Source organism: Poromitra crassiceps (assembly GCF_964638095.1).
Source record: "Poromitra crassiceps genome assembly, chromosome: 3".
In the NCBI taxonomy this organism is placed as follows: Eukaryota; Metazoa; Chordata; class Actinopteri; order Beryciformes; family Melamphaidae; genus Poromitra; species Poromitra crassiceps.
The window spans coordinates 26,144,925-26,162,204 of NC_139625.1; the positions used below are offsets into that span (position 1 = coordinate 26,144,925).

Sequence of the window (17,280 nt, forward strand, 5' to 3'; positions counted from 1 at the left end):
CTATTGCATTCTGGGATGCAATAGTGATCCTCCTCCCACTTTGTAAAACAATGACACCTGATGTAAGTTATGCAATGCATGAATACAACTCGTTCTACATTGTATCATCTAAATAACTATTTCGTCCAAATAATAGCCATAATTCTGTCCAAGTAGCCTCCACATATATTTTAGAATGATGAAAAGAAACTCCTCGCTTATATCGTTACTATAAAATATAACAACTTGAGGAGGAAACGTAGAACTGTATTACAAACACAAAACGTGCTCACATTGTGGAAGACCAAAATAACTCTTTATTTAAAAGACGTGTCATTCAGTGCAGTGGTCACACCAAAAGCAAATCTGATCCATTCAAACTTAATTCAAGATTCAAGCTTTTTTTCTGCCAGCATTTCAATCAGGGCCATTGCACAATATGCCAACCTATTGAAATAAGCTCTATAAACAGTTGTCAAGCCAATTAATACTGATGTGATCAGTAACTAATCATATATAGTTAGTAGTAAATACATACATATATACATATAGGGTAATACAACAGAAAACTAGAGAAAATACAATAACCACAACTGGTCCAAAAGTGCAAACACATACTATATTTTAACTGGCACAGTCACATACAGTTTTGAGAGATTTTTGTCCAAGCAAGACTGGACACTGATACCTCTAAAGCAGGTTCATTTTTCTTGTAAACTAAACAAATGCACAGTTAATGTGATGCAACTATGCCTCTGTAATATTGAATTCACAACATACAGCACTGATGACAATATAAATAAATTAATATTGCTTTTAAAATTAATAGTATTTAAATTTTTTAAGTGAATAGTATCCCCATCAATAATTATTGAAATGTTATATTGTTGAAATATTGATACACTTCTAAATTGGGCTAAGGCGAAGGCTTTTGTCTCAGTTGTAGCAAAGATCATTTTTACCACATAGCCCTTTAGCAGATTTTATAAATCCAGACATAAGTGAGTATTTTGCATTTAAACAGAACACTTTATAGCACAGAGAGATTAGAACAAACTACAGCTACTGTTAGATTCAGTCTTTGCAGTCTTGTGTTCAAAACTGTGGAATGCTTAGGGATGCTATTGATAAAGTCCATAGTGTTTGCTTGCTGTTCTTAGAGGCGCAGCTGCTCAGAGTCCCCCTTTGCAGAAGGGATCTCGTGGATGGGGACGTGCGCTCCCTCTCTCGTCTGTCCCAGAGAGGATGCGATGACGTCTACCGCCAGAGCTGCAGTGGCCTCCACGGCCTCTCTGTTGGCCCCCAGGACAGGGTTCACCTCCACCAGGTCCATAGCTGACAGCAAGCCTGCACATCAACACAGTCACATGTTAGACACAAGAACCTGGCAGTAAGAAGTGAAAGCACTAGGTCCAGCTTAGCGGTGGTGGGACGATAAGATATTATCGTCTATCACGATAATAAACACTCGTTTACGTTAACGTGATGAAATTCCATTAATTGTATAATCGTGAATATCGGCATGAGAATGTATATCGTCCCAAGTCACAAGTGACTTGAAAAAGCTGTCTAACAAGCTCACTAACAAGTCATAGTCCAGTTGATTTCCTGTTTTATTTTGAATTGCCATTTGCCACAAGGAGGAACACGCATATTTCCAGCCAATCGTCGTCAATATGGCTGAAGCCAGCTCGGCTTGCCTGCTGTATCCTCCAGATAAAAAAGTTAAATCAGATGTGTGGAAATATTAAAAATAACAGACAGAAAGATGAGGTTCCCACCTGCAGAACCTGCTGGAGGAAGGTCTCTTCCACTCTGCCCTGGGGGCCAACACCCCCAATATTTGTTTCTTGACTAAATGTATATTTTAGTGCCATATTAAGACTTTTAAGCATATTTTTATGATTATCGCGATAAACTGTCATTACTCGCATTTATTTTGGACAGGATAATCGTGCCATGCCATTTTCATATGTTCCAACCCCAAGTCCGGGTACGCCTCTTGAACCTTTGAAAGGGAAAACTACACCCTAACTCTCGCTGTCATCCATACCTGTGTTATGGATTTCCTCTGTGATGTAGATTCCCTCCCTGTAGGTCAAGCCTCCATTCACTCGTGTTCCTGTTGCGGGAGCCAGAGACGGGTCGAAGGCATCGATGTCAAAGCTCAAGTGGATTGGTCGCTGTTTTCTGTTCAAGCGGGTGAGAAAGTGAACATGGACCTTCAATTCACAAGTGGGTCATCATCTACAATTTTGCATCATCTACAATCTACAATATTTGCATCTACAACTGCAAATGTGGTGAAAATATACTAAAGACTATGGGCGATATCTTACGCCCAGTGCAAGTTTTCTTTTAATCACCACTGGGTCGCTGAAACATGTCCTTTGATGTACTGACCCAGTGGTAATTAAAAGGGGGGGGGGGATTTAGATTTTGAGTGCTAGAAACTAGCAAAGATAACGTTTGCCCTTGTAAGATATGGCCGGCCCTATACTGCCCTGCAAAGCCATGTCATTTTTGGATCTTTATAGATCTGCTTTATCATGGGTAAAAATATCTTGAGTCAATTTTGTTGTTTCTTGGAGAAAATAGGGCGTCATATTTACAGTAACTTCCAAAAGCCCTAGAGAAGCCAAGCCAGAGTTACAGTACTGGACAGGCCTAATGTCATGATTATGACATCGGACCGATGTCGATTGGAGACACCCACATTAACCCAGAGGCGCCAGCTCAGACATTAACCCCCGAGGCACCAGCTCATATGACATTAACCCCCGAGGCGCTGCTCATACGACATTAACCCCTGAGGTACCAGCTCATACAACATTAACCCCCGAGCCACTGCTCATATGAAATTAACCCCAGAGGTGCCAGCTCGTACAACATCAACCCCCGAGGCACCAGCTCATATGACATAAACCCCTGAGGTACCAGCTCATACAACATTAACCCCCGAGGTGCCGCTCATATGAAATTAACCCCAGATGAGCCAGCTCATACGACATTAACCCCCGAGGCGCCAACACACAGACACAACAATGGGCCAACAAGAGTCCCACCCACCAAACTAGGCTTGAAGGATGTGTAGCGGCCTGATAATCTAGTTATATTATATTTATATGTATATTATATTAAGCCTAATTGTGCCATGAAAATGAGACTTCATGTCTATGTTATCATTATTATCATATATACTGGTTTTATATAGTGATAAGCAACCAAGTGAAGGATCAAATTGAAGTTACTGTCTTTTCGCTTGGCATCACCCCTTACTATTTTGTAGACAATGCAAAGCCAGAGTAAGGTAACTTCCAAATAAGGGTCAAAGGTAAAGTTTTAGCTAAAAAAAATTGGTAGATAAATAACTACATAAAAAAAACAAATAATTAACATATTTCCAGTTTTCTTCCTACAATACATTTGGCTGGACAACAACAAAACTTTAAAGTAATTTTTCTCAGTTCTACACTCTGGCGAGTGTCTAGTCAAGTCTACTGTATTAACTAGATCTATGTATATATTTGTTTCTACGTTTTTACCTACTTATATATTTGTTTCTACATTTTTAACTATGCATTTGTTGGAATTTCCCATGGGGATGAATAAAGTACTCTGTCTGTCTGTCTGTCTGTCTATCTATCTATCTATATAAAGGGAATGTAACAGTTAATTAAAATAGTTAAGTTGACTGTCACTTTAACATGTTAAAAATACGATATGAATAGCTTAATAAATGAAACGTACCTTGCCAGAAGATGGTCAAGAGTAACTTCCATGACCCTTTGGATGCCAAGTCTGTCAATGTCCCTCATGCTGAAGTACTGGATACCCAGGTTCTTCAGGATGTAGCTGGAACAGACAAAATATATAGTAAATATCAAGAACTGTTTTCATGGTGCTTCCATGTTGGGAGGAAGTTTAAATCAACCAAATGACAGTGTTCACTCACTACTCGCCAGGGTCGACGTCGCGCAGGCCGATGTACACCAGATCCCTGGAGGCGAGGAATGGCTTCATCCAGGAGAATCCTGGGATTTCTGGCATCTGTAGTGGATGGTTTTGAATGGAGAATGTAAGTATTTTTTTTTACATCTGACATCATATCTGGACTTCGCTATCCAAACTGTTATTCTCTTCTTATTCTCTCTCACCTTACGTAAAAAATATGTTTTAACTCAACTCAAGACAAATGTCAAAGCAAACCAAAGTTATAAAATGTGTTTCAACAGAAATACTATACGGTCTCTTGTAGCAAACTTTAAGTATAGAGGCAATAGGTAAAACGTTTACTTCCCTATAGCACAAAAATACCATAATATATCAGTGGGGGGTTGTTAGGGTTGACTCAACAATTACTTGGCTGTGATTCCTGACTTTTAAAATTAGCTTTCCGGTCCGTACTTTGTTTTGGCAATTACAGTCAGAGATGATATATATGTATAGGATAAGATCAGTTCTGTCAATGTTGTTGCAATTCCTACTGGTCACCAATGGAGACCGATAGGGGTCATCGATTACTTCATGCACCTTTGACTTCGGTTTAGTTGTCTCAGAGTCTATCAGTCTGACTACTAATAAGACTCTAGGAAAGACGGACGGTATTTCGGGGTTTCCGGTGTAGAGCGGATGTCCGCACCAAGACTTATGCTTCCATCGTTGTTTACAGTCCGAAGATGTATGCAGTTATGTGTTTATAGAGATTAGCCTAAATGTCGTCCTATGTCGGACTGATAAAAAGTAGCGATCGATCAACTCCAACTCCATTCTTGCTTCAATCGGACTGTAAACAAGACTTAGCATGGACGTCCGCTCTACACCAGAAACCTGTCCCAGAGTCTTAGTAGTGGTCAGATTGATAGACCCTGGGTGCCCAGATTGGCGGAGTCATAACTGTATTCTCACCTTATCTTGCAGGTCTTTGAGCAGGAAGGCCACGGACTGACCGTGCAGGTTCCCTGAGGGCGAAGTCATGGGCGTGTTCACATCTGCATGAGCATCCACCCAGATGAGACACAGGTCAGGACACTGTTGGGCGTGGCCTGCCACTGAGCCAATCGCCATGCTGTGAGGGGAGTGGATCAGTCTCATAAATATATGGTACCTCATTTCAGTTAAAGCCAATTACAGTGTTTATCCCATGGTTTATCCCTGCAAGGTAATTTTCACAGCAGCCATCAAAATATGTTAACCACTCGCACCCTGAGTTTAGCCTAGGTAAACCCAGCCCCCACGTGATCTGCTCTAGAGTTCCCAGTCACTAGTAGTGACTGAGAACAGGTCTGAGAGCAGGTCACGTGGAGGCTGGGTTTACCCAGGCTACCCTGAGTTTCCCCTTACATTTCCTCACACCCCCCCCCATATTGTACAACAATTATATTATATTATATTATATTATATTATATTATATTATATTATATTATATTATATTATATTATATTATATTATATTATATTATATTGAGTGAAATGTTCAAACCAAAGGCATTTTTTATGGCTGCACCATTACATCAAAGGGGGGGATATAGATATATATACAGTATATACTCACGTGTGATTGTAATGCAGGGTAGTCAAATTTAAAACATTTAAATATAAATAAATAAATAAAATAAACAGATAGCCTATAGGGATTTCATTTAATCCAAAATATAAGTTCATAAATGCTCCATATAAGAAATGAACAAAAGTGGATCAGTGAACAAAACACAAAAAAGGCTTACCAGTATATACTGTAGCCTACATGCAGCTATGGCATAAAGACAGTAACCTTGACAGAATTGGTAATCTCATCCACTCTTGACATATGAACACATGCACAGCACAGGTGTCGGTTGCATTGCATGACTTCAGGACAGGTGCGGTGGAGTGGATTGCTTTCTTACTAGTACATTCTGTACTCTCCAAGGACATTATGCAAAAAACTACCTGTGATCGCCTCCCAGCGTGACGAGGGTGTGTCCAGTGCCGACAGCGCGGCTCACAGCGCCTGCCAGCATCTTATTGGCTGAACCGACGGTGCGAGGGAAGGGTACATGCATGAAGGGTTCATCCTGCTCAAAGTGGCGGAAGCTGAGGTCGCCAAGGTCGTAGACGGGGTACTCTGAGAAACACAAGTGAAAAATGACGAGAGATCAGGCATTTCACCCTTTAAGCTTTTGAGGCATTTAGTTGAGACTAGGTGCAGATTGCAATAAAAGTGTTTTGCTCAAGGGCACTTTGGTAGGATGCTGTTGATGGACACACACTGGCTCCTGCAGGGAGGAACCTGTGATCTGTTTGTCACGGGACGGTCTCTAACCAGCAGGACACTGCGCTGTCAACTACTGGGGTTCTCAACCAATTATGACCCAGGGACCACCATTCTGACTGAAGAAGCAACCTGAGGACCATTAGTGTGAGGAAATTAGTTAGGGACCACTTGCAATGTCTTCACGGACCACCTGTTGAAAAGCCCTGCTGTGTACATTTACTTGTCTACTTTGTTTTTGTACTTAAAGAGTAACTCAACCCCAAACCCAAACCTGTTAAAGCCTGACATCTAATGGTAAAAAGCAGGGTAATGAAATGGCCTTCTGCTATTGGCTGAGCTGTTGTACTCTGTAGAAGGCTGACCTGCCAGCTGCCACCCAATATCACCAAATTGCAGATGGCCATTTCATTACCCTGCTTAAATGTCAGGCTTTAGACACGGTGGCTCAGTGGTTAGCACTGTTGCCTCACAGCAAGAAGGTCCCGGGTCGAACCCCAGTCCGTCCCAGGTCCTTTCTGTGTGGAGTTTGTATGTTCTCCCCGTGTTCATTGTGGGTTCCCGCCGAGTGCTCAGGTTTCCCCCACCATTAAAAAGACATACAGTATTATGTTAGGGTTGATACTCCTGTCAGTGCCCCTGGCCAAGGAAGGCACTGGCAATCAAACTGGAGTTGGTCCCTGGGCGCTGCACTGCGGCTGCCCACTGCTCCAGTTAGAGGAAGGTCAAATGCAGAGGATGAATTTCCCCATGGGGATAATAAAGAATAACTTCCTCTTTGAAAACTGTACATGCAATTTTAGCTCAACACCCTATACTCAGTCTAGCTTCTCTGGCCTGATTTAACCTGGATCTCTCCACATTGCTGACTGATGAGTCATTAAAAAGGCCAATGGAACATTGGTGACAGTGCACTTTCCATTCGACCCATTTCCCACCTCTGCTCAGGTTTCAGTCTGGGGCTGTGCAGATAGGTGGACGGGTAAAGGTTTCAGTCTGTGGCTGTGCAGATAGGTGGACGGGTAAAGGTTTCAGTCTGTGGCTGTGCAGATAGGTGGACGGGTAAAGGTTTCAGTCTGTGGCTGTGCAGATAGGTGGATGGGTAAAGGTTTCAGTCTGTGACTGTGCAGATAGGTGGATGGGTAAAGGTTTCAGTCTGTGGCTGTGCAGATGGCTGGACGGGTAAAGGTTTCAGTCTGTGGCTGTGCAGATGGCTGGACGGGTAAAGGTTTCAGTCTGTGACTGTGCAGATGGCTGGACGGGTAAAGGTTTCAGTCTGTGGCTGTGCAGATGGCTGGACGGGTAAAGGTTTCAGTCTGTGGCTGTGCAGATGGCTGGACGGGTAAAGGTTTCAGTCTGTGGCTGTGCAGATGGCTGGACGGGTAAAGGTTTCAGTCTGTGGCTGTGCAGATGGCTGGACGGGTAAAGGTTTCAGTCTGTGGCTGTGCAGATGGCTGGACGGGTAAAGGTTTCAGTCTGTGGCTGTGCAGATGGCTGGACGGGTAAAGGTTTCAGTCTGTGGCTGTGCAGATAGGTGGACGGGTAAAGGTTTCAGTCTGTGGCTGTGCAGATGGCTGGACGGGTAAAGGTTTCAGTCTGTGACTGTGCAGATGGCTGGACGGGTAAAGGTTTCAGTCTGTGGCTGTGCAGATGGCTGGACGGGTAAAGGTTTCAGTCTGTGGCTGTGCAGATGGCTGGACGGGTAAAGGTTTCAGTCTGTGGCTGTGCAGATGGCTGGACGGGTAAAGGTTTCAGTCTGTGGCTGTGCAGATGGGTGGATGGGTAAAGGTTTCAGTCTGTGGCTGTGCAGATGGCTGGACGGGTAAAGGTTTCAGTCTGTGGCTGTGCAGATGGCTGGACGGGTAAAGGTTTCAGTCTGTGGCTGTGCAGATGGGTGGATGGGTAAAGGTTTCAGTCTGTGGCTGTGCAGATGGCTGGACGGGTAAAGGTTTCAGTCTGTGGCTGTGCAGATGGCTGGACGGGTAAAGGTTTCAGTCTGTGGCTGTGCAGATGGCTGGACGGGTAAAGGTTTCAGTCTGTGGCTGTGCAGATGGCTGGACGGGTAAAGGTTTCAGTCTGTGGCTGTGCAGATGGCTGGACGGGTAAACACAGAGACATTTCCACTTAGTTTAGGACACGGACCACGAAGTAAACAAGTGATGATCCGTGTTGGGGGCTCGTCCAGCAATGTGAGCCTTGGTGGCGGTGTAGCGTTACTCTGCTGACCTAAAGGGAACCTACTGTATGTCTCTTTACCAGTCGAAGGCAGGACAGGAATAGCCAATGTCTTGATGAAATCATGAGCATCTATTGCAGGATAATTAGAAAAGCTCATGTTATAGCAGAATTGGGGTTCATGAAAGTATTGTTTTAGTTGTTAAAACACAAATTGATCACAAACTGGATTGGTATGGATTTTTTTCAGTGAAAATGTTAACCATAATGTTATCCTTAACGGGGATATGAAGAAAAACAAAATGCTTTATGTAACTGACCCCAAGCCCTGGGAAGCATAGTTTGAATGTGTTTAAGAGGACATAAGGGTTTGGTTATATTCGTGGACCTCAGCTGGTGATATGGCAGCTATGAGTCCTGATATTTAATATCTTATTTCACTGGTGCCAAATTAACATCAGGCCATCAGGATGATGACTTGACCTTTTTCAACTTTAAAGTTTCCAAAAGTCATTAGATATAGCTAATGCAAATGGGACATTCAAAACTATTGTTGATGTGAAAACAAAATATGGATTATTAAAGTCATTAGTTATTTTAAGACCTTAAATCTGCCTATGAAAAAGTACAACTTTAGTAAGAAACAAAAACAAAAATTAACACTAAAAGGGATACAGAGCATTTTGGAATGAAACTCTTTAGTTTGGGTGCAATTCTTCTACATAAGTTTGTATTTTCTGTGCTATGGCTCCACTTGCAGCCTGACCACATTAATAGAATTCATAAATTTGATTTATAATTTATAATTAATCTGGAACATTTAAAGTTCAGATCAATTAAATGGTCAATTAGGAGTACCTGTCCATGCACATAGATGCATTTTCTTCTGATGTGTGTGTGTGTGTGTATATATATATATATATATATATATATATATATATATATATATATATATATATATATATATATATATATATATATATATATATATATATATATATTGTAGGGTAATAGGTGATTCCCCACACGGCCTATTTTCAAAGTTCTCTTATCAAATAGATTAAAACAAAGTTGAAGCGGATATATATATATATATATATATATATATATATATATATATATATATATATATATACTTAAGCATTTACAATCTATAAATGTCATCTATACACACCTTGAGATAAGTTTTTAGATTTTGAAACATCTCCAAACATTCTTAAGTATATGTGGGTTTGTTGTACAGGGTGTGTTCTCTCTACAGTTTGTGACTCCACTACTCCTATAGACGGTTTTAACTTGACAACATAAACATTCAAAATTGCCCCCAGTTTACTTCCTGTTTCAGTGTTTCTGACAGGACATAAGATGGGTTCCAAACTGTTCCCTAGCAACACAATTCCGTGAAAACCGTCTATACATAATGTGTAGGCTATGTTAATGTGGATGGCTGGAGGCACTGACACATCTTGTGACAAAAGTATCAAAGTATGTCATTCAGTTGAGTTGCACAACCCGCTACAGCTGTGGTGACTGACTGCCCAGACACTAGTCTAGGATTACCTTGCAAAAATGACTTGCAATAACCTACTCTGTGAGCTGAAGTCTGTTTTGTGGGCATCATACAGGAAGCAAGGGTGATTGAATTCTAGATTATTTGAGATTACACGAGAAATGACTGTTAGTTAATCTATTCCTGTTGTGACTCATGGCTGTTGTGACTCATAGCATCTGCCTGTCCTGATAAGAAGTGGATTTACAGCAACCATACATCCTATAATCCTGTTGTTGTGGTAGCCTACTCATAGTGAGTTTTTGATACACTTTTTGATATTTTTTTATGTGGTCCTATAGCCTACTATAATATTCCTATAGGGATTTACTTATTTTTGGTATTCCTAGTAGTTCTATAAGCATGTATAGTGTATAGAATGAATATAGACAATGGTAAGTTTATATAGGCTATAGTGATCTTATAATATTTTATGGTAGCCCATTTATTTTATTTTATATGGTAATTAGGCTATATTATTATTATATTATCTACTAGAAAAGAAAAGAAAAGAAAAGAAAGGAAAGGAAAGGAAAGGAAAGGAAAGGAAAGGAAAGGAAAGGAAAAGAAAGGAAAAGAAAAGAAAAGAAAAGGAAAAGTTTACTGTTATTGCTTGTTCTCTTGTTTTACTGCATCTATATGCCCTGTTTTTGCACCTGTTATTTGCACTATGTTGTAACGGAGCCTACAGCACAAGAATTTCACACGTGATACTACGGAGTGACAATAAAAATCTTGAATCTTGAATCTTGAATCTACTAAAGCGAGATGCTTAGAATAGAATAGATTAGAATACAATCACTATGGGTATTTTCTCATTGGTCTCTATTGTAAAGCCTCTTTGTAACTGTAGGTAGCCTATGGAATTTCTCGCACAATGCCACACATGGCTGAGTAACCGAAATAAAGACGGGATTCTTTCCGCCGCAGGGTCATCTTTCAAAGCAATGCCGCGACTGCATTCATTGCGCGGGCGGGCCTTCCCCCTTCAGACACACAGTGGTGCTGCACTGTAATGTAAATGTCATGACGACACAGGGTGGAAATAACCAATAACCAGCCATCCTGTTCCTCTATGCGCGCTTCCGAGCATTGCTTCGGAAAAGTACCCAGACAGACATGATCGTTACCCAAACGGGGGATTTTTTTTGCATCACTTTAATATGGGAGTTAACGCGTCTGCGGCGCTGAATTAGGACTTTATAGTAGGCTGGTCTAACCCTATAAGCTAGTTCTTTCCTGGTATCACTTAAGGTTTACAGTGTGTCTGCATGGTGCAGTCCATTGTTATTAGCCTACTTTATATGGTAGGCTAGTATCACTAGCACATCATGTTCCAATAGCGATTTAAGTCAATCTCATCATCACTAGGCTATATTTTCGTAAGAGTCGTAAAGGATCTTCATCTTGTTGACGAGACATCGCCCACATCATTTTTCTGAATGAATCAGTGGTCACTTTGTCATGTAAGCTAAAGTTGTGTTACAGTAGCCTATTAAAGCTACATGCTCTTTACTTTCTCCTCATGGCTGGCTGGGTATTATCAAGAGGAGGGATCAGCCTGTCTGCGGCCGGGCGTGCGAAGCTACAAGTTCCAGGCTGCTTCCATCCATGTTACATAACCCAATGTCCCGGACGCAGCCAGGCTGCTTCATTATCCCGGGCAAGTGTTTAGCCTACCTAAATTTGAAAGCCGGTCGATCAGTCCCGCATCTCTGATGGCTTTGGGACCGTGCTCCACGCCTCTCCTTTTCTGTTATGAGACAATACAAACGAGTTAATTAGCCTATCTTATAAAACATATTAAAGGATCGTAGCTAAATAGGCTACCAGTAGCCAGTCAGGTTCAATAAAAGAATGTGTTATTATATGCGACTATTATTATAGTAGGTTACTATTAGGTCGTTATTAGGCTATTATCATTAGGCTATTTGTTTTACCTGTCCTTTGGAAAACGGGGCGCCCAGAACAGCCACGGATTGAGCTCTGCTTTGTTGGCAGGTATGGTTGAGTTGAGTTCTGAGAAGACGGAATAGCGGTCCTCTCATAGCCATTTTCTTTGAACAAATAACTGTCAGTGTCCAGAACAAACGGATCCACACGCAGAGAGTCTGATGAAAGCTCTGTTGGATGTTGCGCTGAAATGTGCCGGGCTGGTGCTGGGGGGCCGGTCTTATCCCTAAAGACCTACTTAATATTCAATGAGCTGGCTGGTGAATGGGAGGATTTGGGGCAGAGTTGTACCCTGTCACTCCCATACAAACACCCCAAACTGTCATTTAGCAAAATGTTTAGACATGTGTGTTATAAACTATTCTATTCTATTCTATTCTATTCTATTCTATTCTATTCTATTCTATTCTTAGCAATCATGTTGTGTTCTAAACTATTCAATTATATTATCATTTATCAATCATGTTTAGACATTTGTGTTATAACTATTCTATTCTTTTCTATTCTATTCTATTCTATTCTATTCTATTCTATTCTATTCTATTCTATTCTATTCTATTCTATTCTATTCCTGCTGTAGGCTACCTCCCGCAGGGACAGGCCACAGGCAATATAGGTAGCCTACAGAGCATAGAAAAACTACAAAAATATATCATGCATGGCATGGGCATAAAAATAGCACAATTTATCACTATTTGTAGATATGACGTCTCTCTTCTAGGCCTTTTGACTCGTTCCATATTAGTGTCTTGCGTCAGAATGACCGTCTATGGGAATGACACACCTTCGGGTTAGCCAATGGGAAATGTCGAAATAATGGGTTTGTTCTGAGAGGGCGTGGTTTGTGAACTGGCGCATCCAGTGCAAAGGTGCATCCATGGTCAGTTGTCAGCTTATCGAAATGTTTGTTATGCTCTGGTGGGGATGGTGATTGATAGACATGTTTACATTTGGCGCTGGGTTTTCTGTGCCAGAGCCTCTTGCCAAAACATATCTGATTTCACAACAAGCATGTTTAGTCTATTTAGAATGTAGGCTGGAGGTGCCAACTCAGTGGAGGGTTTACTTTACAATAATTTACAGCAAACATTTGAGTATTTGGACTACTCTATTATTATTATTATTATTATTATTATTATTATTATTATTATTATCAATAATAATAAATACATTATTATTGTTGTGCTGTTGTTGTTGTTGTTATTGTTGTTACCATCATCAATAATAATAATAATAATAATAATAATAGTAATAGTGTTGTTTTTGTTGTACAGCGGGCGATGACACACCAAAAAACAACACGTATTCAAAAATAGTTACCTTATTCAGGATATACAGTGCGAGTCGACAGCCTACTGGACCGTTTCATAACTCAGGAATGAATCCGCTCATCAGCATCTCTTTCATAGCACTTGTACAATCAAGACAAAGCACGACCTTTGGCGCCCCCATGTGTTTGAAAATGGCCAATACGCCAAAAAACGGTGCTATCCCATGATGCATTACGAAAAGAATAGCTTCCAGTTGTTGGTGGCTACACGTTTCCTGCTAACGCGCCGGTGACAATTATAACACCAACCTTCAATATTTTCTTCTTACTGTACTTCATGGGACATTATTTGGATAGCGGTTAAGAATATTTGCCACCGGCTGTACTTTACCCCTGACTGCAGGTGAGTCAAACTCTACCAGACAGCTGTAGCTAACGTTCACTAGCAAGGCCACAGAGTAACGTAGCGAGGTCGCTAGCCTTAGCTTAGCTAACGTTAAACGTGGTGGGTTGTTCGACTTCTTTTTCTTTTCTTTTCTTTTTTTTCTTTTCTGCAGTGCAGGTATCCCACCGGGCTATTCTATTTGACCAAATTAGCAGTGTTATTATTCGTAAATTATAGCGTTAACCAACCCAGCCCTGAACATTGAACCAGTGGTGTAACCATATAGCTAGACTATATAGTGACCCCCCCTACAATAAACTGACTTCTATACTCTAGCTATAGTAGTCGAGGTCATGGGGTAAAATTGGGATTTGACAGGTGGGGGAACCCAGGGCCAGGGCTGGCAAGATTTGACACACATACATAGGCCTGATTGGGGGGTGGGGGGTGGTGCTCTCTGGAGGCTCCTCTCCCAGAGAAGGGGGGGGGGGGGGGGTTAAAACATATTTCCTGTTCGAGCCGGGGAAATGACCGTATGCAACTGTTTTGTATTGTATTGTCCTGTATGTGGCGAATCAAAGTTGTACAAAAAAAAGAAGGCCTAAAAACTGAAGCACAGAAGCCCAATGTCTACCAGATGCATTGCAGGTCCGGTAAAACTGCCAGAACATACTCTCAGCCATCTGTGTATGTGCATTTACACATGGCGGATTTATTGTATTCTGTAATAGTATCTATTGTATTTCTTGTATGCCTTGGATTCATGTGTATTGGAGGCAGCCGCGCAATGCATTGTGGGGCAGGTGCAGTGTTGCGCCAGCCTAGTCTCGCAGTGCCAGCTGTAGATAATATCTACGTCTGGAACACAACTCTGAAAAGTGGTTTAACGCCAGCCCCCTAAGCCAAAAAAGGATGCGTGACAGACATGTGAATTGACCAACCAGGGACCTCGTGGGCGGTGCATTCGGAATGTGTGCATCAGCTAAATTGACTGCGGATGAACTGCAACAAACACAATTGTTGCACGTCCTTGAGAGCATCTACGCCGTGAACCTGGCACACTTTCTTTAACGCAGCCGTTAAATGATCTTGCCCACTTATTCTTCCAGCAAGACAGACTATCACTACTTTTGGGTCGCTCCTTTTATCGCTTCACAGTTAAGTCTCTTCACGGTGCTTCACGTGTGTTATGACTTCCTGTTCAAAACGCCGGTTGTTTTACCTGTAGTAGGGTCATCTGTGGCACTTCCGTGACCGTGGAGAGCGAAGGTCCGTTTCTCAATGGATTTGTCATCTAGGAGGGTTAATAAACAAATTTAGCCGGGGTGTATTTTTAAAAAAGGCGGGGAAAATATTTGAGAGACCAAAATCCAAAATGGCTGCTGTGGAAATGAACGTTTTAATGCTTTGACCTACAATGATGCACAATACATGGTTTCAGAGCTTATTCTGGTCAAGGAATACATATTTGGTGTTTATATAATGATTTGACCTATTTTTGACCTTCAAATCCAAGATGGCTGCCAATTTTGAGGCAGTTTTTTCAAAATCGTCATAGAGCCTTCATATTAGGCCTGAATGACAGGTCTTCTCATGATGAGTTGAATAATATACAGTATAAGTACACAGAAGTAATCTCTGAGGTCAATAAAGTCAATGTTTGTGTGTAAACAACAGTTGCTGATTTGCGGTTTCCCATTAAATAGGGTAGGCTACTGAGAATATGGTGTCCAGTTCATCCCATCACATTTTCATAATGAACCAAAAACAATTTTGCACTATAGCCTAACATAAAATAGTATTCTGTATGCAAAGCTAGCAAGGTTAGTTGCTTGAGCTGAATTTAAAGGTCAACTCAAAACAAACAATATAATTAACTTTGAAATTAAAGGTCCCAATTCGTGCAGCTGTAACCTCTTAAAAACGTGTGTCTCTGGTCCATAAAACATGATTCTGGATTAATCTGTCGAAAATATAGCAACCCCGTTTGTTGTGACGGAGTTCTCACTTCCTCATCTCGTCGCTTCCCAAGAATGGCCTGTTTCTATAATATATTCAGAACTAACAGTTCCCATTGGCCGCTGAGGGAGAGCCCGCCCCAGGCTCCCAGCGGCCAATCAGATTAGCGTCTGTGGACCAGCACGCTAGGTTGCGAGTTATCGTTAACTTAACGGTACTACGCTAAAGAGGACATCTCAAAATGCCTAGACTTACCGAATGCACCTCTGCAGTTGCTGGATCACGTACAGTTGGCGTCGCTCCAGCTAGAAGTGTTAATTTTGTGGCTATAGACAAAATGGTGCAGGTAGCTTGTGTGAGAGAGACCCGCGCAGTATGCAGGAGGAAGCTAGTGACGTCCCAATTCCCCTCTGGGCAAACGAAGCGTTTGGGGGTGTGGCTTGGAGGAGACTGCAGGGGGACGCTGGATAGGGACAAATCCAACTGTGGCAGTTCTGAGCGTGTGACCACTCATTACAGGGAGGGCTGACAGCAGTAAATATGCATTTACAAGTAAAAACAGCTTTTGCACGGAATGGGACCTTTAAAACTGAATCCTAGGCTACTAAATTTCATCAGCACACAGTAAAGGAAACTTGTCTTTGAACCCAGCTGACTGTCTAGTCCTAATCCCTGTTGTGCAATGTCCCTTTTCAGTGAAGTTTTAGTTTTTGTTAAGAGTATGGACTTTTAATCTTGACCTTGTTGGTAGGCAACGGCCCTTTTTCAGTCAAGCATTTTCAGATTAGCTCAGTCAGTCTGTGAAGCAGTCAGTGTCAGCACTTGCGCGAGCTCGCTTTTCTCTAACTAATGTTAACATTACACACTTTAAGAGACTTTGTTTGAGGATATCAACGTTATTCACTAGTCTAAAGATAGTTCTACCATCAAGAACATATAAAACAAAAGCAAAAACAATTTTTATTTGCAGAAGTCATCATTGATATTTGGTGTTAGCTAACGTTAGGTAACGTTATTATTTTTAGCTAAAGTTAATGTTATCTGTCTCCACACTTCTGTCAACTGACATATGCATTTGCTTTTGAAAATAAACAGCCTGGCTTGCTTAAGCATAACTGAAGATTAAATAGAAATATAACATGACGAATGCATGTACCGATTGGTTGCCCCATCTTCCCAGGAGGTGGTGGTGTAAACATCATAAAATTTATCAAGTCCTGACCAGTCTTGGGCTTTTAATTGTAAGCTGTCCCATTTGCCTTGATTTATTGTATCGGTGGGCTTGGGCCTAAAAAAAAATTAAGTTTGGTTCCCGTTGCCGACCGACCCTGTCAATTTACGTGCGACCCAATTTATTTTATGAGCATGTTGATTTGACGGTGGCGCTATGGCTGGCTCACACTACAGGATTTTAGTGTGAGCTGTTTGCAGATCCAATCTTAAGCCTCCCAATCTGCTCACAGCCTCATCGGGGCCGTCCCGATCATATCAAACATGTTTGATATTTAGGACTGAAAATCTGCGCGAATACATCATTCTGCTGCTGCGCGAGACTCCCGTCATTATCGTTAATTGACGCGGCTCATTTGATGCGCTGCACTGCACGCATCAGATAGGCTACCAAATACCAACAGCACAGAACACATGGGCTTTGGGGAAATATATTCCCCTGCTGCATGTCAATGAGATCGCAAAAGTTGTTATATGACTGTTTGCTGCCCGCAGCAGTCAGAGGCCTGTATTCCTCCCCTACACTGC

At 41.6% G+C, this 17,280-nt stretch overlaps 2 protein-coding genes across 2 annotated transcripts in view; one reads left to right on the forward strand and one right to left on the reverse strand.

Moving 5' to 3' along the window:
• Positions 1-279: 279 nt before the first annotated feature.
• Positions 280-12,081, reverse strand: arg2 (arginase 2). The gene is made up of 8 exons (XM_083634200.1): positions 11,896-12,081; positions 11,636-11,708; positions 5,910-6,084; positions 4,888-5,047; positions 3,935-4,029; positions 3,730-3,834; positions 2,033-2,169; positions 280-1,326 (listed from the first exon to the last, which is right to left on the reverse strand). Exons 1-8 carry the CDS (start codon positions 12,007-12,009, stop codon positions 1,136-1,138), a joined length of 1,050 nt encoding a protein of 349 aa, XP_083490326.1. The 5' UTR covers positions 12,010-12,081; the 3' UTR covers positions 280-1,135.
• A 1,359-nt stretch (positions 12,082-13,440) lies between these two features.
• rbm25a (RNA binding motif protein 25a) overlaps positions 13,441-17,280 on the forward strand; it is a 27,875-nt gene continuing 24,035 nt past the window's right edge. The window contains exon 1 of the mRNA XM_083632747.1: positions 13,441-13,581. The gene's annotated coding sequence lies outside the window, so the exon portion shown is untranslated. The remainder of the gene's footprint in view (positions 13,582-17,280) is intronic.